The sequence below is a fragment of the Echinops telfairi genome, unplaced genomic scaffold, assembly GCF_000313985.2.
Source record: "Echinops telfairi isolate 266 unplaced genomic scaffold, ASM31398v2 ScPeMD7_5592;HRSCAF=6446, whole genome shotgun sequence".
NCBI lineage: Eukaryota > Metazoa > Chordata > Mammalia > Afrosoricida > Tenrecidae > Echinops > Echinops telfairi.
In genome coordinates this window covers 18,044,945-18,072,868 of record NW_022109491.1, presented here as the reverse complement: position 1 = coordinate 18,072,868, position 27,924 = coordinate 18,044,945, and the positions used below count along the sequence as shown (strand labels likewise).

At 46.5% G+C, this 27,924-nt stretch overlaps 1 protein-coding gene across 1 annotated transcript in view; it reads left to right on the top strand.

Moving 5' to 3' along the window:
• Positions 1-1,101: 1,101 nt before the first annotated feature.
• Positions 1,102-27,924, top strand: part of DHX35 (DEAH-box helicase 35) — an 82,287-nt gene continuing 55,464 nt past the window's right edge. The window contains exons 1-6 of the mRNA XM_004697987.2: positions 1,102-1,157; positions 6,331-6,464; positions 8,600-8,692; positions 17,384-17,461; positions 23,690-23,794; positions 26,746-26,807. Of these exons, the coding sequence (XP_004698044.1) occupies positions 1,118-1,157; positions 6,331-6,464; positions 8,600-8,692; positions 17,384-17,461; positions 23,690-23,794; positions 26,746-26,807 (512 nt within the window). The 5' untranslated portion in view covers positions 1,102-1,117. The remainder of the gene's footprint in view (positions 1,158-6,330; positions 6,465-8,599; positions 8,693-17,383; positions 17,462-23,689; positions 23,795-26,745; positions 26,808-27,924) is intronic.

Genomic DNA, 27,924 nt, shown 5'->3' with positions numbered 1-27,924 from the left:
GTCAACTTTTTCAAATCATGAAGCTTCGAGATTCAAGAGTACTTTGGCTTATTCTACTTTTGCTCCGCCTGTTGTCTTGTCACACTGTCTTGTCTTGATGTCTCAGGTGTGTGGCTCTGTTCTGGGGGCAACCCTCTCAAGAGAAACTTGCTAGCTTTTCTGAGTATGAAAAGCCAGGCGACGGGCTTAGGTGGAGAGCAAATGTTTTGAGAATGATGAGGGAAATGAATGCACAAATGTGCTTTAAACAATTGATGTATGTATGGATTGTGACGAGTTGTATGAGCCCCTAATAAAATGATTAAAAAAAAAAAAAGCCAGGTGACGTCAGCTTTGAACACATCTGAGTCAGCAGGTTGAAAGCTGTCACCACCACCCCGTGAGAAAGGCTTTAAAAAAAAAAAAAGGCTTTCAACTCCCTGCAAGAGCATCTCTACCCTAACCTATAGGGTCACTATGAGTCAGAATTGTCTGGATGCTACTATCTATCTAGCATTATTAATACAGTTACTCTTCACTCTCCCTAAACCATTGCACCTGGGTACACAGGACGTGCCCAATTACGACTGTCATCTTCCAATTTGCAGACGAGACTAAATGTGGCCAACAGCCACAGTTTGAAGTATCACCATATTAGTACCCAATCCGGGCAGCAGTGACAGCCCGTGGTGCCAGCGGCCTTTTCCCAAAGCCCACCTTTCCGCAGGGAGGTGTGCGGGTGCCATGCAGGTCACACCGTCCGCCTAAGAAAGTCACGTGAGAATCCTGACGCCGCTTTCTCCCCCAACACGGCGGACGAGGTCACGTGCGTCATGGGGCGGCACCTGCACGCTCGCGGGAGACGTAACGTACGTCGCGGGGAGGGGCGCAGCTGAGAGGGCGCGGCAGCAGCCTCTATCCTCTTCCTATAGGTGACCGAAGACTGGAGGGGCGTGGCTAGGGCCTCTCCACGCGCCGTTCTGGGTCACGTGGCTCAGAAGGGCGGTGGCTTTAGGGGGTGTGGCCGCAACCGGCCTGCTGCCGCGGGGCCGCTCTCCCCGCGGGCCACGCCCCCTGCCCTCCCGAGGCCGGCGCGGGGCGGAGGGGCGGAGTCTTCCTCGTGACCTTTCACCCCAGCATGGCTGCGCCCGTGGGACCCGTGAAGTTCTGGCGACCTGGTAAGGCCCTCCGCGGAAGGCTGGGCGGGCACAGCAGCCTGCCTTTGCCCCGGGCCCGGCGGACGTGCTCGCAGGCCTGAGCGGGGCGGACTGGGCAGCGCTGCCTCTGCTGGTGGACTGTGCGGCGGAGGCTCGCCAGGGTCTCTCGAGGGATTCGGGGTCTACTCCTCGCTTGGGTAAAAACTGCGTGACCTCGTTGGAGTCTCTCAGCTCCCTCGGACCCGCCCTCCTCGTTGTTGATGCGGGTCCTGCCCACCTTGAGAGACGGGGAGACGGCTGGTGCGGGTTAAGGCGTCCGCGCGTGCCCTCTGAGCGCAGGGCGGTGCTGCCCAGCGTTTGGGGACCCACGCTGTGAAGGCACACGGTCCAGGTTCCAGTGCTCAGCACTGCCCTGTAGTGACAGGCCAGTCTCGGGTCAGTCAGCAAGTCACTTGGCCCCTCCAAGCCTTCGCCTCCTCGCTCCCGAGTGCCTAAGAGAAAGTGGGGGACAAAAAGGAAAAACCAAACCCCACATCAGTGCGACTCCTCGCGACCACTGTAGGACAGAGTAGGACTGCCTGCCCTAGAGGCTTTCCAGGGCCGTAATCTTGAAGGTGGGGTCTTTCTGACCGTTCCCTGCACCCCCGGGGAGTTCAGACTTCCCTGAATATTGACCGCCGCCCACGCCCACTTCTCTCCTGAAGGTAGGCGAGCTCAGTCGTTAAGGGCTGGGCTTGTTTGGTCATTTGTTCATGCATCAGATTGGAATGGAAGGTGAAGTGCCAAAACCTGCAAGATGCCTGATCGCCTCCCTTTCCACCCGTTTCTTAAGAAAAACAAGTTTCTTTGTAATTACCCCACTTTTTTTCCCCTAGCTCCTTGCACCTGTGCCTGCCTTGAGGTGCACAGTGTCTTGCAGCCAAAATGAAATGATACGAAGGGGGTATTATGAGGAAGGCTCTTTTGAGGTGTTTCAGGCTTCTTTCCGAAATTCTGATGGTGCACTTACAAGGGGATCCTCAAAAAGCAAAACAGAACCGGAAGGCAAAGTTGAGAAAGGGGGCTGACGTTCAGTGACTTGTCTAGGTCAGTGGCTCTCAGATTTTGCTCTATACCACTTCCTTGGGAAATTATGAGAAACCCTGGTGTCCAGTCCCATCCTGTGCCAATTAAATGAAGTCTGCAGTTTTGGAAGATTCCTTGGTGCTTCCAGCAAGCTTCAAGTTTGGGAATCACAGTTTGGAGAAGCGGAGATGTCATTAAGTGAGAAGGCAATAGATGTAGAATACTTCTAGTGGCCCACGGCTTGGTACTACAGGCAAAACTTGGTTTATTGCACTACGCAGATGTTGCCCCCCAACATTCCCCCCTCCCTTCCGCCCCCCCCCACCCCAAATGGAAGGATTGTGGCACCCTTGTGTTGAGCAGTTCTATTGGCACCATCTTCCCAACAGCATACGCCCACTCTGGGTCTGTGCCACATTTTGGCAGTTCTCACAGTATTTCAGGCTTTTTCCAGAATGCTGTGGCATACCGAATAGACCACCCCAAACCCCTGCCATCAGTGATGCCTACGCAGAGTGATTCCACAGGACAGAGTAGGACTGCAGCTTTGGGTATCCAAGACTAGATCTTCACGGGAGCAGGCAGCCTCCTCTTTTCCCAGGGCTCCTTTTAATAGCCCATACCCAAACCAAACTAAGCCGGCTGCCACTGAGTGCATACCGACTCATAGCAACCTTATAGGACTGTAGAACCACCCATGTGGGATTCAGAGACTAACTCTTTACAGGAGTTGAAAGCCCTGTCTTTCTCCTGTGGAAAGGCTGGTGGTTTCAAACCGCTGACTTTGGGGTTTAGCAGCCCAGTGTGTAGCCACTATGCCACCATGGCTCCTTTCATAGCCCACAGTATAGTGTAAACCTACTGATGATACCCTAATATAAAGTTTAGGGTAGAGAATAGGATGTGGGAATGGTGTGAAGGTCAGGGACATGGTTGAGCTGGAGATAGGGATGTTGGGATCATGAGCCATCTCTCTCAGGACGAGTCACAAACTCAGAAGTTCACAGGCTATTGAGGTCGTCTCAAGGACTGAAGCTACAGTGTGAGTTAATATTAAAGGAGCGGTGGGGACTGCGGCAAATTAGAGGGCACTCACCCACTGGAGCATGCGCTTCGAAAGCTGTACTGAGCTCCACGTGATTCTTCTATGAGCTCAGTGATGCCTAATACCGAGCTTTGCATGGGCATTTTATAGTTTAAAAAACTAATGAACATTTTAGCCAGAGCCTCTGGGGACCCTGAGCCACTAGCTTGTGACCTCTATTTTAGGAGTGTGACTAAAGAGCCTTATACAAGTTATCCAGGGTTTTACCAGGAAAATGTTTCACTTTATTTGATAGTGTAAGCAGATCAGAAGGGCCCAGCATTTTCATTCAGTTGCTCAGTAGATTTTTATTGATCGATGTGCCTGACAAATACTTGACTGCAATCACTTTTAAGCTTTTTTGACTCGACTGACAGTGAGAAAGGCGATTGTGTTGTGGTCCAGCACACACGACAACAACATCGGAAAGGGGAAACAAACATAAAATCGCCTCCTGGGATGCGCTCTGAAACTTCTTCTCTTAGCTCATCATTACAAAATGCTGGTCACAGCTTTGAGGGGAAAAAAACACAGGAAGCAAAAGTGACATTTGGAGTCTTTAGTGACAGTTAAGTTCATTTCAAGCAAACAAACAAACAAAATGCTAGTTGTGATGACTAGCTTCTACACGAGTATATACGGTATTCTCTGCCATAGTTTGCTCAGGTAGCGCATACAGGCTGATGAAGATGTAGTGATAATAAGGCACCAAGGCAAGGGAACCAGCTGCTGTGAGCACAGGCTTGGCCCAGGCCCTGCTTTATCTTTTATCTTGTGAAAGGAAAGTCAGCTCTTTGGCAAAAGCAGTAGAGCAGTGGCCTGCTGACCTGGTTTTGGGCAATCCTGGGCAATCTGGAGCGCAGCTGTGTTCCAGAAATAAGTAGCAAAAGGGGTCAGGGATCTAAAGCCGGACTCCAAGCTTAGCTCCAGGAATTTGTTTTCTGCTCTGGCAAGTTATTTTCTGGTATATATTTTTCAGCAGAGGGAACCCATCGCTTTGTATTAGATTGGTGAAGGGTTCAGGGGCCTGGAATCTTAAAAGATGCGACATAAAAATCACTGGGTTAAATATTTCTGCTAGAAAGCCCCTGTCCTTGTCCCTAGCACCATGGAATCTGAGGGGAGTCCTGGGCAGCCCCGGTTTTAGGTAATTGTCCCTCTAGTGCCGGAGCCAGGGGCACAGAGGGGTGAAGTCAGCGCTTTGAACCCAGCAGCTGCTCAGTGGGAGAGAGATGAGGCAGTCTGCTTCCGTACAGATTGCAACCTTGAACCCCTGGGGGAGCAGTTCTAGTCTGCCCTGTAGGGCCACTGTGGGTCAGAATCTACTCACTGACGGACTCGTCCCAGCAGCACCAACAAGAGGCTGATTGGTGCGTATCTGAACTCCCAGGGTTTTCTTTTTATGGATTAACAAATGGCTCCACGCTTTAGAAATACCTCCTTTATGTTGAGCTGAGTTCAGTTCTGAACCCTGTGTCATTTACTCATCACTCCTAGCTCTGTCCTCGGCCACATACACTAGTTGGCATGAAAAAGTGAGGGAAATGGAGCATAAGTTAGAACCCATGGTTCTTCTAAGGCAGCGGTTCTCAACCTGTGGGCCAGGACCCTTTTGAGGGTTGAATGGCCCTTTCACAGGGGGTCACCCGATTCATAACAGTAGCAAAATGACAGTTATGAAGTAGCAACGAAAATAATTTGATGGTTGGGGGTCACCACAACATGTGGAGCTGTGTTAAAGGGCCCTGGCATTAGGAAGGTAGAGAACCACTGTTCTTAGGTCTGTTCAGGCTAAACATCCACAGTGTATGCAGGCCTCTTGATTCTTTGCCAGCCTTGGCTAGTTTGCCATTTTGCTTGCCGGGAGCTGTGGTGGCTATCTCTTGTTATTCTGCTCACCCCAGTGGTTTCTGGGAGCAGCACTTCTTGCCTTCCACCCCCAACTCTGGTTCAACTGTGGTCCATTCCTGGCATCCTGCTGGACAGCCAGGCTTGATAGAATCCTGGTGACACTGGGCCTCCGCCGTGGGAAAAAGTCCGTCCCTGAGCATGCTGTGAAAGAGTCTCTTTCCCAAGCATACCCACAGCACATGTACATAGAACCCCAGTGCCCCCCTCACCTGACTTTTATTTTTCTCAGTAGTTCTCATTACCACTTCATGTTCTAAGTTACATTCTGTCGGGGCCATGGCAAGAATTAAAGAAGCAAGTGAGGGTGGGGCTCAGGCCTGTGCTGCTGGCTGCTGACTCCAGCATTCAGTGCAGTACCTGGCCCAGAGTAGGCGCCCATCGGTCCTTGGTGGGAGAGTGAAGGAAGGGCTGGGGGAGAAGTTGGGAGCGTGAGCTCTGCCCAGAGCCCATCAGGAACGGCGGCCCATGGGGCTAATGGGACCTGGTCAAGTGGCAGAGATGAGACAGGGAGGGAGCTCTGGCAGCCTTTGTGTCCCTGGTTCGCGTTGTCCCTGGGCCCTGCTGCTGACATACAGGGAGAGGATTCACACTTGTGCTGCAGCGACTGTTCGCTGGGTTGCTGCTGCTTCTACACAGAGTTCAGGAGTAATGTCATCGTGGCGGCCAGAAGGAGAATCACTGTACTCTAGATACGGGGCCCGGGTAGCCCCTTGGGTCCAAGTGTGATCTGAACCCACCCAGTGGCGCCTCGGGAGAAAGACTTGGCGATCTGCTCCCGTAAAACATCACAGCCGAGGAAACCATCTCTGTCACATGGTCGCTGTCAGTTGACATCTCCCCCACCCCCACCCCCGTAATGGACAAATGCGGTGGAAGGTGGGAGCCCAGTCGGACTGCCCCCCTCTTTGTGCTCAACGCCAGGCTGACGGCAGGGAGTGAAACTTTTATGGAAGACATTTTTTTTTTGATATTCTGAGAGGTAGCTTTTCTAGGTGCTTTCCTGAAGTTAAAGAATCCTACCTTTTAGTATTTTGAGATGAATTAGTTTGCTTCCATTGTATATTTGAAAATTGGTGACTTTCGCATATTTTTCTGTTCACTGCATCAGAGTCTGAAATAACATTTCTGCCACAGGCACCGAGGGGCCAGGCGTCAGCATCGCTGAAGAACGACAGAGCCTAGCGGACAACGCTGTGACAAGCGTTGTTTACAATCCTCATGCCGCCCTCTCCATAGAGCAGCAGAGGCAGAAGCTGCCGGTGTTCAAGGTACGTGGGGAGGCAGCTTCAGCCTGAGTCGTGGCTACAGCCGCTGTGTCCTTGGTGCCGTGGATAGATGCTCTATGCTCTCTTGTTCTTAATGACCCTTTAGAACATAATGAACTCAAGAGATTTGGACTTGTACTTCACCAGTCCGATCTCACTGAAGACGTGGAAAGAAATAGGAATGAAAGCCCCCCCCTCCCAAAACCAAACCAAACCAAAACATTGCTTCCCCTTACGGACAGTTTGAAATAGGACAGTGAACTATGTGGCCATTTGCCCCTTCTTTTGAAAGGTGTCGTTCTTGAAGCAAGCTTAACTTGGAATGTGAAGCTGTTTCAGTTGAAGCAATGAGTTCTAGGACCCGTGACCCCCACTCAGGCCGTGATGGGAGTTGATGTGGTTGTGGTGTACCATGTGCACACCGGCCAATTGATTTCTCCGCACGGGCATGCGTGCTTGACTTACAGGAGACCGAAGCACAGACTAGAATTCAGAAGAGACCCTCTACAGTGAGCTGTAGTTCCCCAGCACACATTGCCCACGTTCACTGATGGACGAGTTCGCTTGGGAAGCCAAATAGTAATCAGGAAATATGCTCAGAACCAAAGGTGGCTTAGTCCTGAAATCAACTTGTTTCTTCCACTCCCCAGTGAAGGGTGCTGAGCGCTCCTACCACACTGGGCACGGCAAGCACCCAGTTCTTTCTCTTGGATGGTTTTGGGGTTGGAAGCTGCCAACTTCTTACACTTCGGCAGTAGGTTTGTCTAGACTATGCTGACAGTCACTCTTCTATTGATATGTTATTTTTCCAAACAAATATGAAACCCTGGCCTTCCTAATTCAGCAAAATCACCTTGGTCCAAACATTTTAGTCACTCATGTACTAACATCTCCGGGTTTCTTCCTCAAATGACTAATCTCATCCATTACGTGTGAATGCTGCCGGTTTGGTCCTCAGGAGACAAGATGATTGATTGGCTCCTTATTACTTCCTCCCCACGAAAGGATGCAGTTTGAGCCGCACTGAAGTGGCTGGACTCTGGAGCGAGGCGCCAGGGCTCCCGTGAAGCTTCACCACTCGGCTGCAGTGTGACCTTGCCTTCCCCAGGCTGAGCTCTAGTTCTTCCTTATCGGTAGAGAGGGACAGGAGGTAGTGCTGCCTCTGAGATTGTTCCGAAGGCCAGTGAGACAATCCATGCAGAGCTCCTACAAGATACTTGTATTAAACTCTTAAGCTCAGGGGTAATTATTGTTTATGGAGAACATTTTGGCCTTTTCTTGACTGTTCTTTATCCTCGAACTGTACTTATCAGATAAACTAAATGAAATGCCAACAAATAAAAACAAAAAAGAGGAAATAAGAATTTAAAATACAGGGGGGGGGGCTTCAGAAATTTTGTGGAAAAATCCCATTATCTTTTAACTTCATTCTTTTTCCATGGACTTTTTGAGCCCGCTCCTATGTTGCTGTCATTAGAATTGCAAGAAAGGTGTCAATGTGGTATAAGCAGTTTATGATTGCCACTGACCGAAACCTTGAAGATAGGAACCCACCCAGCAGCTCTGCAGAAGAAAGGCCAGGCAAACGGGAAAGTTTATCTCCTAACTGATGGGACCACACCTCTGGGGATGAACGTTGAGGCTGTTGCAGTCTACCAGTTTAAGCAGTACCACAATGAATGCACTGGTACATACATCCTTGTGAACATGCACCTTCTTAAAAGTGAGAATCTTGAATCCAAGAGTATATGCATGATATGTTTTGGGAGATATTGCACTCAGCTACAGTCAGTTTCTGATTCATAGTAACCCTATATGACAGAGTAGTTTATAGGAGGAGGAAGCCTCGTCTTTCTCCTAAGGAGCAGCTGTTGGATTCAAACTGCTGACCTGTTGGTTAGCAGCCCAGTGCGTAACCCACACACCGTCAATGAGTTAGAGTCAGCTCCCTGGCTCTGAGCGTGTTTCAGTTTTGGAGCCGTCGGTGTAGACTGACCGCAGCTGCGGACTGGGAACGCACACAACAGGGAGAGCCCTTCAGGGTTGCTTTCTTTGGCAGACAGCTGGTTTCACGATGTTTAAGTCTGAGTCGCTCTCTGGAGATAGTGTGTGGTTCTTTAATTTTCTTTCTCTTTCAGCTTAGGAATCATATATTGTACTTGCTAGAAAACCATCAGACGGTGGTGATTGTTGGAGAAACAGGATGTGGGAAAAGCACGCAGATCCCACAGGTGAGTCATGCTTGAACCTGTGTCTCTGTAGGACTTCGTAGCTTTGAGAGCTCTCTTTATTACCCTTGACCTTTGAAGGTCTTTTTTATAACGAGGAAAGAATTCATCCCAACAAGAGTTTTTAAAAGAATTAAACTTTCACAGCTTTTAATTTCTTTGATAGTATCAAAATAACACAAAATAACTATCATTCCAAAATAATCATTGACAAGCTGTTCTCTGAAAGGCAGAGTGAGACCCATGTAGAGGTTGTAAGACACAGTTTTTTGTCCTCAATTAAAGCGGTGGGGCCAGAGGAATACTAGAGTTGTGCACCAAACCGGACTCAGTCTATAGAAGAAACCTCTTAGCAGGAAAATGTTGGTGGAGGCAGGGGTGGAAAGAAGGGCCCAGAAAGACCTCATTGAGGAAATGGCATTTGAAATGGGCCTTTGTTGATCAGCAGGAGCTGGGCCAGTCCAGTGAGTATTGTGGTGAGAGGTGCTGGGGTGGAGGAGTTGGGAGCTCCTGGGTGTTAGGACTGGAAAGGTTGGTTAAGGCCAGTGTGTGTCTTAAGAGCCTCGGCCAGAAGCATGAAGAGCAACAAGTAAACAGGATGAGAGTTGTTGCAGTGGGTGCATGTTATTGTGGTAAAATTTGTGTAGCTAATATGTATAAACTATAACAAAAATTTTGGGGGGCCATTTTTAATCCATCTTTTTCAAATACAACTTTTTAAACGACAGTACAAAACACACAGAGGAAAGTGCACAAATCCTAGCTGTCCAGCTTGATCAATTCTCACATGTGAATACACTGTGTTGCCAGCCCCCAGATCAAGACACCAGGGTTATCAGTACCCCAGGGCCCTCTGGGGCCCCCTCATCCTACCCCACCCAAAGGCAACTGCTAGCCTGATTACTAACACCAGAGATTGAGTTTGCCTCTTTTAAAACTTTGTGTGAAGGGACTTCTTCCCTGTTGTTGAGTCCAGTTGGAGCATATTCCTTCTCATTGCTCTAGACCAGAGCTTGGCGGTTTATGGCTCATGAGCTAATTCCAGCCCATGGCCTGCATTTGTAAATAAAACTTTATTGGAACAGAGCCATGCCCATTTGTTCATGCATTGCCCATGGCTGCATTAATTTTTTTATAATTCACCTATTTTTGTTGTTCGGACTCAACACAGAGCATACACCAAGTCAGCAGCATTAGCATGTGCAATTCGGTGATTCTGATTGCATTTTTCATGTTTAGCCACCACTCTCTCCCTCCTTCCAGTTGAGTAGATGCAAGATGAATTAGAGATTGGAGGAGACAGGAGACTTGCAGTAGTCTTTGGGAAAAGAAAGGCCAAAGGGTGATAGTAGGATAATGTGGGGACCAGGAATGAAGGTGATTTTAGAGAAGACAGGTCTGTGGGTATTGGAAACTGTTGGGACATTCACAATGGGAGAGTTGGAAGTATACAGGTCAACGTTGACTGACCAGACCTGCTGCCTTGGAGACTAATGCTGTCAGTTATTGAGGAAGAGGAATTGCTTGTACAGGGGAAATGGATGTGTTTGGTTTTGAACAGACTAGTGGGGAAGCAAAAAAGAGGGAAACCTTCAACCGGATGCTTTAAAACTGACGGACTAGTAGGCACAAGTATAGAACACTTGTGAGGGTGCCGCAGGATTGGGCAGTGTTGTCTAGTGTCCGTCGGGTTGCTGTGAATTGGAACCGATGGGACAGCACCTAACAAGAATGCCGACAATACCAGCAACACGTTTACTAGAGATGGTGAGGCTCTGCAGAAGTCGGAGCTAGGGAGGGGTGAACTGGCATCACCCACACTGGTCATCTGACATCCACATGTGCAGGAAGGTGAAGGAGCAGAAAAGACTGAAAGAGAACCCAGGACGCAGCCTTGGGAGCCGCAACATGCAGGTGTCAGAGCAGAGAGGAGGAGGCGGAAGGGCAGCGAGGGAGATGGCCGAGGAACTCAGAGCTTGTGCCCACGATCAGAGAAGCCACAGGAAGAGTGAGATATTAGGAGAGGGGGCCAGGTGACAGTGTTAGTGTGTAGCGCTCGTTTCAGACCCTGGGCTGTGTCAGTGGAGAGAGTGGGTCCAGGTGGGTAGATGTGAGAGGAAGAGCGTCAGTTATAGCAAAGTGGGGTATTCCCTGGAGCCCAAGGAAGCAGGGACAGCCGCTCTCGGGGTTTTGAGGTGAAGAGTCTCTGTATTTTTGAATATGTAGATGATGTATCATAGCCTGCCTGGTCTAGACTGGTGGGCATGCCAACATGTCTGCATGGTCCTCAATGTTGGGTGCACCTGGGAAGCTTCCAAAATTACTGATGCCCAGTTTCTACTTGCTTCCCCACCCAAGCTCTATTTAGCATGGGACTCGGGCACAGGTGTTTTTAAAACATTCTCCAGGTGACTTCAGGTGCAGTTAAGGTGTGAACAGTTGCTGTCGGGAGAGGGGAGTGCCCAGTAGGCAGAGGACAATTTGGAATGTGAACCGCAGAGGCGAGGGTGACCGGGAGGAATGGATGGATCAATGGGATCAGAGAAGCAGAAGAAGACTGGCTTATATGACTGTAAGGTGACCAGCTAGACAGTGTAATCCCTGCTATATTATAAAGTGCCCCACACTTTACCCTCATTTAACCCTCCATGACCCTGTGAAGGCAGATACTGTGATTATCTTCATTTTACAAAGGGGACAGAGTAAGGCAGTTGGGAAATCGCGTTGTTGTGGTTGATGCAGATTCTGACCCAGAGAAACTCCTTGAGTGCCGAGAAGAACCACTCCACAGGGTTTGCATGGTGCTGGCCCTTTGGAAACAGCCAGACCTGTTTTCTGAGGTGCCTCTGGGTGGGTTCACACCACCAGCCTTTAAGCTACTAGTGGAAGGCTTAGCTATTTGCTCTTAAGGAAATAGAGCAGAGGTAAAAGACAGGCCCTGGAAGCTGAGATAATGTCAGTGTGTTTTGTAATTCATCTGCATGATTGTTTAGTCAGCTAAAGCCATGGTATGGTAACAAAGCAACTGAAAATCTCAGTGGTTTACAGAGTCAGAGGCTTAGGTCTTCCTCATACATGTGGTCATGTGTGGTTGGCTGCGAGCCTGTTCTGCATCATCCCTCTGGGACCTAGGCCGAAGGTGGTAGTATGACCTGGGGGTTTAGCGATCTTAGGGTAGAGGGTTACGAGAGTTGGCAGAGTCATGAGATGGCTCCGAACTGCTCCCCAGAAGCAACACTTCCACTCAATATTTATTTATTTAATCTTCCAACAGTTTTATTGAGACATAATTTACATATACAATTCCATGCTCCAATCCTTCAATCATATCAAGAATTGTGTAATCATTACCACATCAATTTTAGAACATTCCTCCCCCCATGATTAAATCGCCTTTAAAATGAGTTGTGCAATCACAGTCAGTTCTATTGTTCCCTCCCCCCTTCATTGTTTATTCCCTAAATTCCCTCCCACCCACCTTCCATTCCCTATAAACCCTTGTATCAGTTATATATCACTATGCATACACTTGTATTTTATGGTCAAAGCAAATTATGTGCCAGGCCCGATAGTGACGAGGTGGTCAAGTATATAACCCTCTATAGGGAGGGCCAGGGTCCACTGGGAACAAGAATACAGCCTGTCACACTGGGCATTTCCCCCAACAAGGCTTAGTTGCCGGGGAACTTAGAGGACTTGCTGAGGGACTAAGCCCAGGGCAAATGGCCTGAAGGAGAGAGAGTGGTGGAGGGTCTGAGGATCCAGGCTGTGTAATGTGGAAGCAGAGAAAGGAAATGAAAACACGCACAGTTCTTTTTATGTTTTTAACATTTATGTCTTCACATTTAACATTATGCTTCAATATTCAGAGAGACTCGCAGGATATAGAGAGAAAGATTTCCCTGCTGCTCTGTTTTTGTGACTCTCAGGTGCTTTTGAATTGAGGCGCACGGTGGAATGGAAGGCCCTGTGGGTACATATCTGCAGTCCTAAAAGAGCTTTGTAACCTTGCCCTTGCACGGCAGAGAAGAAACTGTTCTGACTGAACAGCCGTGTCTCCATGTTTCTCACATAAATTGTAACTTGTTAACTTCCCTGTTAAGCCCTGTAATTGTGAGCGTTGCCTGTGAGTCCTCAGTGAATTACCCAACCCAGCCACAGAAGTAGAGTGAAACCACAGCTGCTTGAGTGGAGGTTTTTTATGCACATACAGGGAAGTGTGCGCATAGATGTAGGTGGGCACTCTGGTGGCATGGAAGGTTATGTGATGGGCTGCTAATCACAAGGTCAGAAGTTCAAGCCCACCCCCTACTCTGTATTAGGAGAAAGATGAGGCTTTCCTCTCCCATAAAGATTTGTAACCCGGGGTGCATACATGCGCACGCGTGTGAAACAAGCTCTGTATTGCAATTTTGATTAGTTCTGTTCTTGGTGGCATTTTTGCTGTCCATTCTTTAACCACAAGACCAGTGATCAGTGCTTCCTAAAGAGAGTCGAGTGGACTGCAAGGGAGTCAGTCTGGCAGCCAGTGACCTTTCATGTTATCCACCGCCTCCTGAGGCAGCGCCTGACCTGCTTTGGCGGTATCTTTACCTTTCCACCAGGTGAATCCCAGCCCTCATCAGCATACACTGGAAGCCCGATTCACAAGGTGTTCTGGGCAGAGACTAGCTCTACAGATAAGTTGTTTATGTCTTCATAGGAACTGTTTTTCTTTTGCTTAATAAAACTACTTACTAAGAATTCACTGTGTGTGTGTGTGTGCATGTGTTTTAATGGTAGAATTGTGTCCTGGTTATGTGACTTGGTTTGGAGTAAAACTGCTGAGCCCTTAGATTTTTATTTGTTTCCTTGGACAGGTGATCTGACCTCTTTGTTTCTTCATGTACAATCATTGATGATGGTACCACCTTTCTGATAGGCTTTGATGTGAGCATCAGCTGTGCGTCACCAGCACTGTTCCAGGCACTTGGTAAGGTGCCAGTGACTCTGAACTACCATGCTGGTGATAGTAGCTCTTTGCAATTTTGTTGTTAGGGTGGTTGGTAGTAAGTAGTTAATACAAAGGAGAGAACCTTTACAGCTTTTATACGCGCCCCCCTCAAATCTAACATAGTAAAACCAATTGTCTACAGCATGTCATTCTAGACTCGTGGTGTCAGCTTTCCTAACTTTATTTTAAGCTCATTTTAGACAAAGAGAAGAGTTCCCTGACACCCTTGCATCACTGCGTCAAGTCCACGAGTCAGAAGCTGGACATGGACTTTGGCATGACAGTAACTAAACCATCGCCCTGGTTTCAGTGTTACCCGCCTCTTCTGCCTTTGCTCCCCCTGTCGCCGGGAGCACCCCGCCCAGAATGCTGCAGGACACTTGGCCGTTCGTGCTCCTCAGTCCAAACCCAACGCCAAACCAACTGCCCTCGGTTGAGTCGGCCTCCCAGCAGCCCTGTAGATCAGAGCACACCTCCCTGTGGAAGCAGGCGGCCGTCTTCCTCTCGAGGAGCGGCTGCTGGCCTCAGGCCTGCGTTTTGTCGGCAACCCCATGCTTACCCCACTATGCCAGCTCTATTGAGGAGCGCTGGACATTTGTCGGGTATCCCTGGATTTGGAATTGTGTGATATTTTTTCAGGATTGCCAACCAGCCAAGCCAACCCCTCCAGCCAGTTGCTGTCGAGCCAGCCCTGACTGCAGCCCTGTGCGCCAGGGCTCCAGTGCGGGGTTGTTCAGAAGCAGAGCACCAGGCCTCTCTGGGGAGGTGTCTGTGGGGCCACGTGAGTTGCCAACCTTTGGGTTAGCAGCTGAGCACAGACCGCACAGGGACCTTTTTCCTCGTAATTAGAATGAAGTTATATATTTTGGGCAAGAATAGCACAGAAACAGTGTCTCAACACTGATGACATTAGCCTTCCTCACTTGAGTAAGGTGCCAGGGTTTGCCTGTAAAGTTGCTATCTTCCCTTCCCTTGGGGGTGGTATTGGGAGACCACAGATAACTTGGTTTCTCCTTAAACTTTTGCCTCCTGACTTTAGCATCCTTTAGTGGATCTTGTGTGTAACAATTATCAAGGTATTTGCCTATCGATAATTAAAAAAAATTTACTTCTCACACTCTGCCTTTATTAAGTAGAACTCATAAGGTTTTCTATAAACTCTTCTCTAGGGTCCGTATGAATTGGAATGCGCTTGATGGCAGTGAGTTTATAAGGAAGAATGATCTCTTAGTATATATTACTATGGGATCACAAAGATTTATTTTAAAATACTCATGTCCAAATGTGTTGGGCTGAAAACTAATCGAATGCTGTCATCATTTATTTTTTTGTTCAGTTTGTTCCAGTTCTGACCATTAGGCGCTACTTCCGGTTGGTACTTGTGCATTTTGTTGTTGCTGCTTTGGAAAACATCACCTTTTTTCTGAACTCTTCCTTGTACCACACTCATCTTGTTTTTTCTCTGCTCCAGCCCTGGGATCGTTTTCTCCAAGAAGTCTTGGCTCCTTTATTAGAGGCTGGTAGTTAGAAATCAAGATCCTGGTACTAGGGTGTTCACTACTACCAAGGTGTTACTGTTTCTAGGACTTTTAGTGAGCAGATTTAGGGTATATACATATTTATATTATATAAGTCATTTTCTGGGGGCCCTTACAGCTCTTATCACACATTTGTACATATGTTGCCATCATCTTTTTCAAAACATTTTCTTTCTACTTGAGCCCTTGGTATTAGCTCTTCTTCTTTCCCTCTCTCCCCCACCCTCTACCCTTGTGAATTCTTGATAAGTTATAAATTATTACTGTTTTAATTTCTTACACTGTCTGCTGTCTCCACCCATGTTTCTGTTGTTTATAACCCTGTTGGTGGGGGGGGCATGAGGCTGTTACACATTGATCATTGTGATTGGTTTCCTTTTTCTCCCCCTACTCTCCCCACCTTTCCCCTACCTTCATGGTATTGCTACTCCCAATATTGTTCATGAGGGGTTTATCTGCCCTGGATTCCGTGTGTTGAGAGCTCTTATCTGTACCAGTGTACATGGTCTGATCTAGCCTGATTTGTAAGGTAGAGCTGGGGTCATGATAGTGTGGGTGGGTAGGAAGCATTAAAGAACTAGAGGGATGTTGTGTATTTTTCGGTGCTATACTGCAGACTTAGGGTATATATTGATGAATACTACCCCACTCATATAAAGGCATCTCTATTTATTTATGTATTTCTATTCATAACCAAGAGTTTATGCTGGTGCTTCAAGCTCCAGTCTCCCCCTTAGGGCTTATTTTTAACTTCGCTCCAACAGCGAGAGACGCGGTCCTCGTTCCTGCAGCACACTGACTTATTTGTTCCGGTCAAGTAGGCGCACACATTCGTTTCAGAAATTCATTTCAGGATTGCTGACCTCGTCCCCCGTGAGAAATGTGTTTACTCATCGCGTTCCAGCATTTAGAAGAAGTCTTTAGGCTGACAGCTCCCAGTCAGGATGCAGTGAGCTGTTTCCCACCGTTCTTGACATTCATTCTTTTCTCCTCTCTCCCCTCTGTGTGGTGTGTTACTCATCTTTTCATCCAGTGAGGGTCACTTGTGAGTGTTTGTGTTTCATTTTGGGTTCCCTCCACATCCTGGTTGACTTTTAGTGTTTGTTTTCTGGGTGTGTGATGAGTACTTGCATGTGAAGCATGACTGTGGTTCAAAGAGTCAGAGTGACACACAAAGCCCAGCTCAGAGCAGTGTCCCTCCCTCCTCATCCCTCTACCCCCAGCTCCTGCCCTCCAATCTCTCTGCCTCTGCCTGCCGCCCACAGCCTGTAGACAGACACCCAGCATCCTTAGTTCCTGGTGTATCCTTCCTGTATATCTCAAATAAGCAACAGATGATAGCATTTTTAATCTTATTTTATTTTTCCTGTTATAGAAGTACTACGTATTTATTATTAAACAACTTAGACATTGTAGAAATATGTAACTATAGTAACCACTCTTAGCCATTTTAGATTTTTAAGTGCATATATTAAATGCATATGTAAGCTAATTTACTATAGACTGACAAGTATAAAATTGTATATACTCTAATATCTATTATATATATTAATACGAAGGAAATGTTTTTATTTAATTTGAGCCAAGTCTGTCTTCTGTATGGTTTATATTTATCTTGAGCTGTCAGGAGCTTTACATTCTTTTGTCAAGAGTGCCCCATCTAGAGTCACTTGTTCTTTAAGGCAACTTAAATCACCCCCGCCACGCCATGCTGTGGCCAGTGCATTGATTCTGACCCGTAGCAACCCTGTAGGACAGTGTGGACCTGCCCCATGGGGTTTCCAAGTGTGCCATCTTTACCGAAGCAGGTCCCAGGACTTGATGCTATGGAGCATTGGGCAGGTTAGAACCACTGACCCTTTTGTAGCAGCCAAGTGCTTAACCGTTGTGTTCCTTCAGGCAGCTTAGTACTTGGGTCTTTTGCAGTACTAGGGAGTGAGGGCTGCTTATCATTTCTGATGTGAACGTGCAGAAATTGCCTAAAACTGCTCAGGCTCAGAGTCCTCATCTGTGAAATGATTTCTTAAACCGTTCACTGGGGCAAAGCCATCTGTCATTTCCTATCGGTTGAAAGCAATTTTAACCCAAAGCAGGGGTGTCTTGGGGGAGACGGCGTTCAAGGAGGACGGTGGGCCGTGTACTGACCTGTGGTTTTCTCTACAGTACCTTGCAGAAGCTGGCTGGACAGCCGAAGGCAGAGTGGTCGGTGTGACCCAGCCTCGAAGAGTGGCTGCTGTTGCAGTGAGTTTCCTTCTGAAGTTGCAAAGGCTCTCAAACACTGGTCTTTCTCATTCCCTAGATGCTCCCAAGAAAAGCGGCTGCCGCTTGGAAGTTTAATTCTTAAAAAAAATAAAGCCTTTTTAAAAAAATAAAAAATAAAAAATAAAAGCTTAGCCGGGGCATGCCTCTGAGAATACGGCAGATTCGGTTCTAGACCTCTGCGATGGCGCCAATACCGCAGTAAAGCGAGTTGCACAGGTGTTTGGTTTTCTCAGTGCATATAAAGCCTTGTTTTCTCTATACTCTTGTCTTCCAATTGTTCAGTATCACAGGATAGGCGTTCTCAGAAGGTGACACAGAGACCGGAAGAGAGCTTCTGCTGTCGGAAAAATGGTGCTGATAGGCTTGGCTGGCATAGATCTTCCAGCGAAGCTCCGGGAAAGGAAGCCTGCCTGTATTTGTGTATGGAATGCAAGAAATGATAGAGATGAACTCTAACATGAGTCATAAAGTTAATTATATTATCTGTTTTAATAATGATGCCCAGACATTCTGGATCCTTTAAGTAATGAAGGACAAAAAAAAGTAAAAATAAACTGAATAAACAAACAACCTCCCCCCAACATCTCACCATTCAACAAAAGGAGAAACTAAAGTAAAATAGGGATAGTTACTGAATTTTTGAGTACATCTTTTTTCACCACAAAATGAGTATTAGAAGGTTACTAAAAACTTTACTTTTGAAACTATATATTTGAAATTTAGTTTCCTGAGATGAAGTAGGAGGAAATTAGCATGTTCATTCTTACCACCTCCCCTCCCCATATTTTCCTTCAAGATATATGATATTTGCTTCCTTTTCTATAATTGTATAATTCTATAATTGTAATTCCTTCAGATGTTTAACTTTTATTCTATTTAGAATGAGCTTAATGTTTTTCTGATTTTACCATTCTATAGTTTCTTAAAACAGGTTTGAGAATATTTGATTGTGGTCATTGTATTTGAAAGACTACTTTGTTGCTATAAAGTTTTAAAAAATAGTTTTATTGGCATACACTTTACATATCATGTAATCATTAATCATAGTAAGAGTTGTGCAATCATCACCACAATTTCAGAACTTTTTTTCGTACTCACTATTGTTAGCTCATTTCCCACAATCCTCCCTTGCCACGCCCCTACCTAGGTAATTATTAATCCAGTTACTATCTCTATAGATTTACCTGTCCTGGATTTCATATACAGAAAATCATATAAAACACAAATAGGAAACAAAACTCAGAACAAGACAAGAAAGATCCCCAACAACAATGACTAAGTATTCTTGTTTAGAGATTGTGTGTAGGCTGAGGTTATATGGTTCTGTTAAAACACAAACACACACACAACACACACACACACACACAACACACACGCACACACACACACCCACACACACACACACACACCACCACCTCCCACCCCCCCAACCCCTTTCCTTTTTCTTTTACCAGCATATGTCTTGATGCTGAAGGTCCTTTTTCCTAACTGGAAAAATGGCAGTGTTTAGATTCGAATCTACTTTTATATCAGGCAAGTTTTTCTCGTTTGCATCTTGGCATTCTTTTCTAATCATCGCCTTTATCCTCGTTTCCAAGATTCAGTGCATGCGCCATCTTTCCCTCCTCCTCTCTTCTCCAGCTTGTTTTGTGGAATTTCTTTAGGCCTGTCCACCTTTCCCTGCTACTTTTTGGCAGTGTTTATCCTATTCTGGTTTCTGTTTGTTTCTGTCTGAGCCTGGTAATCCCTTCAAGCAGTTCTTTGGGGCTTCCTTTTTCAAAGAGAAGAGACTATTTGGAGTGGGACAAGATACATTTGGTAAATCCTCTCCCCAGCTCCTCTGCAGGCCTTCTTGCTGCCCTGCAGTTTGGGCTGCATTTCTCTTTCCTCTGTCTGCACCGCGGCTCCACCTTCCTAACCCGCGACCCTTTCACACAGTTCCTCGTGTCGTGGTGACCCCCAGCCATAACATTATTGTCATTGCTACTTCATCACTGTCATTTTGCTACTGTGATGAATGGGGCGGCCCCTGTGAAAGGGTTGTTCGCGCCCCAAAGGGTCGTGACCCACAGGTTGAGAACCGCTTGCAGAGAGAAGGGAGCAGCTAATGGGTCTTGCTTTGAAGTTCTTCCTTACTGACCCTCTGGGCAAGTTCCTTTCCGCCTTGTAACGGCTGTTGTCTCCTTCCGTCCTGTGCACTTTCGGATTGATCCCGGTTGTGGAAACAACCTCCAGCTTGCGGTCTAAGCTGTGAGAGTTGGACAGCTTCTAGCTTGGCTGCTGGCCTGACATCGGGAGCCGGGCATCCTCTCAGTTCTTGGATTCTGTACCTCTTCCTTCAGTGCGTAAGTAGCTGAAGTTTCTGGTTTCTTTGGCCAAATTCTGCTTTTATTTCTTTGGGGTAATACTTTTGAGGTTTCTACTTTTTAAAAAAATTGTTTTTTATTGTGGGAAAATAACAGAACATTGGCTGGTTCAGTCGTTTCTGTGTGTATGATTTGGTGACAAGGATGATCCTGTTGTGTAGCTGTCACCACAGAAACTCAGGACCCCCAAGCAATGACTGACTCCTTTCTCCCCTCCCTGCATCTGATAGCACTCATAGGCTTTGGCCTCTTTTGCAATGAGTTTTTCACTCATGCTTCTTTCTTCCTTTCCCCTTATTTCTTGGCCAACTTTGTGGTAGGACCTTGAACAGGGCCACAACTCTGGCAGAGTTGTGAGGATGGGCAGCGCTGCTGCTCTCGGGAACTTACAGCCCCTTACCCGGCCTCACTCCCCTGCCCAGCATCCGTCCCTGGGTGGGAGAGGGAGGCCGGTGATGGGAGGGCTTGTTTTTTGCCTTTTTCTCTGTGTCTATCATATTTTCCTTCATTAGAAAAAGTTTACAGAGCAACTTAGTTTCTCCCTTGACAGTTGGTTCATAGAGTGTCCCAGGGCCTTGGTTGAGCTCCCTACTGTGCGTCATCCCTCAGCCCATTCCTGCCCTGGGTTCCCCATTTCCCTTTGTCTGGAGTTTTACCCCTTCCCATCCTGCCGTCTTGTCTTTCTTTACTTTTGGGCAAATGTTTTCCTTTTGGTCTCGTATAATTGATTTTTCTAAGGCATGCTTTCACCTCAAGTGTTACTGCAGAGTTTATGGGCCTATCTGTTTAGTGGATAGGTGGTCTCTGGGGATGACCTCAGTTCTAGGTCAGAAGGCTGTGCAGAGCCATAGTCTGAAGGGTTTCTTCTCACTCTCCGTCAGACCAGGAAGCCTGGGCTTTGCAAAAAACCACTTTATGAATTTGATTTATTGTTCTGTGTTTTCTTCCAGTTCTGGTTGGAGCTCTCTGTTGAGATCCCTATACGTGAATGGTAATGGTAGTTGGGTACCATCTACGTCCTTGGGGCATGTTGGTTGCGGTTCATGTGGCCCTTTCGTCTTTTGGACTAATTGTTCCCTGGAGTCCATGGATTTCTTTACTTCACTCAGGATGTAAAGAGACAGTGGTTGTACCTTAGATGGCCACTCTGAGCAACCTTTATGGCTCAGGAGCAAACTCTTTGGGCATTCTGATTTGGGATTTGACCATTGCTACATTCCTCCTAGCCTACCTATGTTCTCTCTGTGAAGTTTGGGCTTTTAAACAATAGAAATGACCTGTCTGCCTTCTCCTTTACCTTCCTTCTTCTGTGATTCTTTGCTGTCAAAGTGGGTTTCCACAGGGACATTTTTATGTCTCTTGGTCCTGAATACACTGCCATGCCTGACTTACCTCCTTAATACCACAATTGCTGCCTCTGCCGTTGAGCATGGTGGCACTTAAATGTTAAGGAAGCCAGTGTGGCCTGCCTTGTCAGGAGGCCTTGGTCCCTGCTGCATCCAGACATGGCAGTGTTTGTCAGCTCGGCTTTCTATGATATTATCTGGGCTTGTGGCTGTTGGCTTTCTTTTATTGAGAGTGGAGGTGTTTGTTCAGAATATGTTTTAATTCTTTGGTTGTTTTCAATTCACTTTTAGAGAGAAGTGGGGACAAAACTGCCTTTGATGCCTTCTCTATCTGGACAAGAAATGAATTCGACTTCCCTAAGTTACCTTTGTTCTGGGCTGAGTTTTAACTATTGTGTCATTTTCCCCCTATCCCCAAAGTCCATTTTCTGTGGTCTTCAAGTTAGAAATCATTGCTAAACATTTTACAAGTCTCATGAGTGTAAAAACTGGACCCACACTGTTGGAGCTAGTCTTTTATGGCCACTGAAACATGAATCAGTTACTGAGAAATGAGAGCTATTGGCCCTGTTTGTGGCTTGGTTTCCCAGCTCGGAACCACTGTGCATTTAGCTCCAAATTTGTATCCCTGGACAACTTCCACGAGACCACAGCCACCTCTTGGAAGGACAGGGTGTAAATTAGGCATGCGGTATTAATAGAGCTGTCAAGTTTGAAACTGTACATCTCAGAAAGAACTTTGTGTTCAGTTCACATCTGAAAAGTCTCAAACTCTCAGAGCAGACTGTGTCAGCTGTTGCTTGGTCCCTGCGCCAGGCAGTTAGTGATGAGTGTGTTTCCTTGGACTTACATGGCCTGAGTTTGCCTTCGAGACCGGGCCCTGCCGTGGCCTGGATTCAGGACAAGCCCCAAAGCCTCTCTGATTTTAGGGCCCTCATTTGTCAAAAGGAGGGCATCCTGCCCACCTTATAGGCTGTGTGTAGATTTCATGTGTGTGACAGCTTGGTGCACAGCTCCTGTTTGTGTGTTTCTGTCCAAGGATCATCTTTCTCCTGTGAAACTTACGAAGTTATTGGGAGAAAGGTTTAAACAGTAGAGGTAAAATCTCTAATGTAGTAGAATAGGGATTTTTGCAAAATAAAGTGGTATGCTTATAAATGGTAAAATGTTTTAAAAAATACTAGCTTGAAAGTGAAATACAATGGCTCACAGAGAAGTTAAATTTGATCCCACAGACCAGTAAAATGATTGTATTTTTAGGGACGGAATGGGTTCACTGATGCTCCTTTTCACAAGCCGTTCTCCCCACAAGCTCCTAGTGCCTCTAGGCACACATTGTCTATTGTGCCCTTTTCCAGGTCATGCATTGTGACAATCGGTAAGGTTGAGATTGCGATGGTTGAAGTGACAAAGCTTTCATGGTGAAATGCTGGTTACTGGGAAATGCTGCCTCCAGACGTCGGGCAGCCATAGGATGGTTTTTTGGTTCATAATATGTTTTGAAAGATTGTGCAGTCTCATTTCAGTTGTGGGCCAGCTGCTGCTGCATGATCGGTTATTTTGGCTGGCCAGATCTGTAATCGGAAGTGCATAGACCGAGCTGCTTCTCAGCCTCATCTGTTCTTGTGTCTCTCAAACACAGGGCAAATAGCTCCCGCGTGTCCAGTGTGGGCAGCTGATGTCAGGGAGCTGCTGTGCTCCTGGTCTGCAGCTGTGGGGCCAGAACAGTTGTGTCAGTGAGCTCTGTCTCTGAGCACCCCCGTGCCACTCCTCGCCCCAAACTCATTGACTCGTCTAACGCTGCACCCCACAGGTCCTGCGCCCTTCCTGTTGGAAACCTGCATTCTGGTCCTCTTTCTGCCTTTTTATGATTTTGGTAACTGGGCCACCATACTACAGTTGTTTTCGGTTATCTGGATCTTGAAGCATCATTCTTTTGCCTTTAAATAGAAAATGCACTTGGCCCAGTATTATGTGATCATTCATGGTCTGCCTTCGTTGTTCAGGGGAAGATGCTTTAGCTTGAGACATGAAGTCATCTGGTTCAGTCATCCTTGGTTCATGTCTCTTTCTTCAGCTGCAGGGTGAATCTTGCTTCCCTTTTTGCTTTGGCCACCAGGAACCTCACTGTGTGTATGGCTTGGCCTAAATAACTGTGCTTTTCTCATGGGTTTTGTTCTCTCAGGTGTCATAAGTCATTCTCTTGATTTGGTCTGTAACATCTTTACCTGGTGTCATTTATATTGTTATGTTCTTATGAAGTTGCCTCAAATCCATGATAGAATGAAGATCCACAACTATATTGATTCATAAATTGTAAAGGTTATCACACTTGCTCTCTAATAAAATCTGCTCCATTTCCCTCCCTTATTTTCCACTGTGTTCAAAGACCTTTTAAAACCCAACTGACCTTTAGCTGTGTTGTATGTAGTGTGTGCGCGCTCTGTGCAGTGATTTCTGTGTCTCTATTTTCAGCATGCTCTTTCTCTCCCAAGGTTGCAGGGAGAGTTGCGGAGGAAAGAGGTGCGGTGCTGGGCCATGAGGTGGGCTACTGCATCCGCTTTGACGACTGTACCGACCTGCTGGCTACAAGAATTAAGGTGAATCACTGGAGCTGCTGCACCTATTGGAAATTTAAAAAATGTCTTAAAACTAAATACAAATAAAGCAACAATCGTTGCCGTGTATAACACTCATCTCGTGGCAGAAGGTATCTGATCCTGCCTGCCCACAAGGAATGCACTCTGCTTGGGCGTTTACAGCCCTTTTAAGGATTTTTTGAATCCGATCCCAGAGAGGACCTGTAAAGTCAGGTTGAGCCCTTGGTTCTACAGAGGAAAGGGCTGAGAATGACTTGCCCAGGGTATATGCTCCTTGGTGATAGGACCAAGCCTATGGGCCTTATGTTTCTCCACTGATTCACTAACGCTTGCCATTGAATCAGTTTAGACTCATGGTGACCCTATAGGACAGGGTAGAACTGACCCTGTGGATTTCAGAAATTGTAATCTTCATGGGAGTAGAAAGCCTTATCTTTCTCCCACAGAATGGCTGGTGGTTTCTGGAGGTTGCGAAATGTGGACCGCGAGGTTAGCAGCCGAACATGTAACTCACTACGCCACCAAGGCTCCGCATTGATTCACTTAGCTGTCTAATTACAGGACCATATCTATCAAAGACTGAGAGTCAGGGACAGGGTGCAGTATACGCTGGTTAAGTATAGGATTCACAGCTGCTATTTATACTAGCTAGAATGCTCTCATTTGCATGGTAATATATGTCCTTTGTCCTAGTTGCTAATATTAAAATGATTAGGATCTATACTGATGGATGACTAATGAGCTCACTGAGCTGTCCACTGGGTGCCACAGTGCTGGAATCGAGGTCTAATCAGATAGACGTGTAAAGCACCGAGTGGAAGTGCTAGGATGAAAGGAACTCTGCTCACAGGAGTCACAGTTACCTTTCAGTTTGCAGCTCAGGAAAACGGAAAGCAGTGAGGTGAGCTAAGTGAACATTGTGGTGATGATGTATAAAACACGGGCCTTGTTCTCAATTTCTGTGTCCTTACTTTTGACATTAACTTTGCAAGGAAAGGGAATATTCTCTTAGATGAGGGAAAATCAAATATGACTGCTACATAGTCATAGAAACTTACACAACAGGAAAATGTGAAGCTATTGTTTCTTGACGTCCCGTCTCTAGACATCGCTCTGCAGTTTGGGCACTCTGGAGGGACTCCAGAGACGTTCCTTTCACAGTGTCCGTTGTCGAGTGTGAGGAGCGAGCAGCACAGAAGTCTGACGAGGCAGTGTCAGGGCTGTAGGTGGGCGAGTACAGTTTCCTCTTCACCCTCAAATTGAGCAGGCTCGTTGTCTTGGTGCAAATTCCTTTGTGTAATTTTCCTGGCATTTTTGTCACCCATGTGCAGTTTTTAATTTTCTTAATACTTTCTTAATACTAAAAAACTTCTTAATAAACCCTACAATCGGCTGATGTCCTTTGAGAAAGTCTATCAAGATAATAATACCTTGAGAATCCCAAAAGACAGTCCCCCGTAGAAACCTTCTGAGCTGATCTCTCAGCCTTGAACTCAGCTGGCCCAGCTGATCCTCTTGGAGGCCAATGTTTTGATGTCACTTTTTTTAAAAGCTTCTTAATGCGATTAAGACAAGTTTATTACGAGTGAACTGCAGCCCTCCACTCGTTGCAGAGATAGGTTTAAGCACGTTTTGTGTGGAATAAACCCGTGCATGGATGAACTGGGACCCTAGTAGCAAAATGTCTTGAATGACCTTGTACTGCCAAGGCTGTTTAAACAAGCTCATTTCCAAGTTGGTCTCTGTTCATTAGGCTGTCCACTGATGCTTGCTGAGTCGTCCAGGGAAAACTTTTGTATTGAATTTGCTTGTAATCTCAGGGAGGTCAGTCTTGACTAAGGTCTCTGCTCTGGTGGCAGGGCTCTGGTCTTACTTTTCTCTCTCTGCCTATGTGACAGCTGGTACCAGTTACCAACGAAACACGATGGAAATGCAGCCTGCTCTTAAAGTGAAAACAGGGCAACCAATGAAGTATGTAACACACGAGTTGCCATGTAGCTTTGCCCAAGGACTGAGGTGTGTTTTCAGGGGAGAGTAGCAACATCCAGTTGTTTCTAGAGCATTTTAGAACCCTTCACTCATCTTAAATAACAATAGCTGACACTCATGGAACACTCAGGTGCTAGGCCGGTTCTCAACACTTTGCTGTACAATCTCCCTTCTCACAGTCGCCCTGTGAGGTCAGTCTTTCAGTACCTCCATTTTATAAATAAGAGCTCGGGCTCCGAAAGGATAAGTAAGTAACTTGTTTCAGGTTCAGACAGCTACGCAAAGGGTAGAGCCGGGGTCTGAAGCCGAAGCCTTTGAGACCACAGCACACGTTCTTAGCCACAACCCAACCCAAACCTGTCGCCTTGGACTTGATTCTGACCCTCAGCAAACCTATAGGACAGAGTAGACCCGTTCCATGACATTTCCTAGGGTGTCAGACTTTACACAAGCAGGCTGCCACACCTTTCCTCTGTGGAGCCAGCTGCAGCTGCTATGGTTTAAATGGCTGATCAAGCTTAGCACTTACGCCGCCCGCCCGCAGTCTCCTTAAAATAACACCATTTGGAGTTGGGGTTAGTAAGCTCAAGAGCTGCAAGGCCACAGTCTGGGAGCTTGAAGACCGACTGTGGCAGACTTCACTGCCTCTTCATCCAGAGCACCAGAGGTGGAGGCCCAGGGACCTGGCGGTGTGCAGAAGATCCATGCAGGAGAAATTTCTGCAGAGAGATTTGCGAGCCCCAGCAGGATCCTTTGCTTGAGGTTTTGTTGGTGAACAATTCTAGCACTAAAACGTCCGTGCACGGCCTCACGGTCCTTTTAAGGAATTTCCCTTAAAGGAAAGGAATGCTTGCTTGTGACGTGGTTGTAAGCATGTTAGTTTTACCTGAACCTTTTAAAAAAAATCATTAAGATACAGGGTGAACGGATTATTTCTGAAACTTCGTGTTTTTATTTTTCAGTTTTTGACTGATGGAATGCTGGTCAGGGAGATGATGGTTGACCCTTTGCTAACCAAATATAGGTAAGCTTTTTCCTGTGACAACGGTGCCCACGTAGTCAGAGTGCACAGTGGCTGTGGTCTAGCTGGGATCTATCTGCGTCTGTATTTCGTTGCCCCTGAGCGATCTGAAAGCGCTTTTACCTTGGCTGTTGCCTCACTTGCTATTTTCTTTAGAACGGAGGTAACCAGTCCATTTGCAGACATTAACAGGCACAGTAAATGTCCGTCACTATTGAAACGGCCATTAATGTGGTTTTTTAAATCTTGGCCCTGTTAAAGCCCAGGATTGCCTGGGCCCTAGGAGTCATAGCACAGATGAGAACAGCACAGTGTTGTGTGAAATGTTCGTATACGCGATCCAAATAAGTATCACTTTTCCTGCCTGTGCATCTTTATCACTGAAGTCCTACCCCCCACCCCCCTACACGTAACCCCCCCTTCCCCCCACAAGCTTTTTAGTACTCTGAAAGGATGTCCCATGATTCCCTGGTACAGGTCATGCAGCTGTGATCACATGCTTCTTTGTTCTGCTTTCTTCATCCTAACACTCTTCAGGGGGTTGGGCCTTGTTCTGATTTTTTGTGCTTTGTGGGGTTATGTGTCATATTGTAACTTGAGTCCGATGTCAGTTTTACTGGAATACAGTGATGGTGTTCAGAACTCTTTAGCAATAGCAATAAAACATTCTTCCCTAAGATGTGTTTAAGCCGTTGTTTGTTTGTTTGAAATCATTTTATTGGAGGCTCGTACAACTCTTATCACAAGCCATACATTGATTGAATCAGGCATGATTGTACATATGTTAAGGCCACTATTTTTATTAGTTTATCAGTAACTTATTTTAACAGAGGAGTTGCTTAGCTTTCCTATTCCTTGATTATTATTATTTTTGGACATTGTTATAAACACATCATACAGCTTTTGCAAGCTCACCTTTTTACAGGGCTAGAGTTATTGACAACAATGTCAAGAATTGGCTGTGCAACCCTTCCCATAATCAATGTGATTTTCCCCTCAGTGTTACCTCTCGCTTTTCCATTCCCCCTCGCCCATGGTAGCCACAAATACATTTTGGTCTCAATACAGTGCCTTTGCTTGGCTTTTTGTTTAAGTGAGATCATCAAATGTCAGGCTTTTT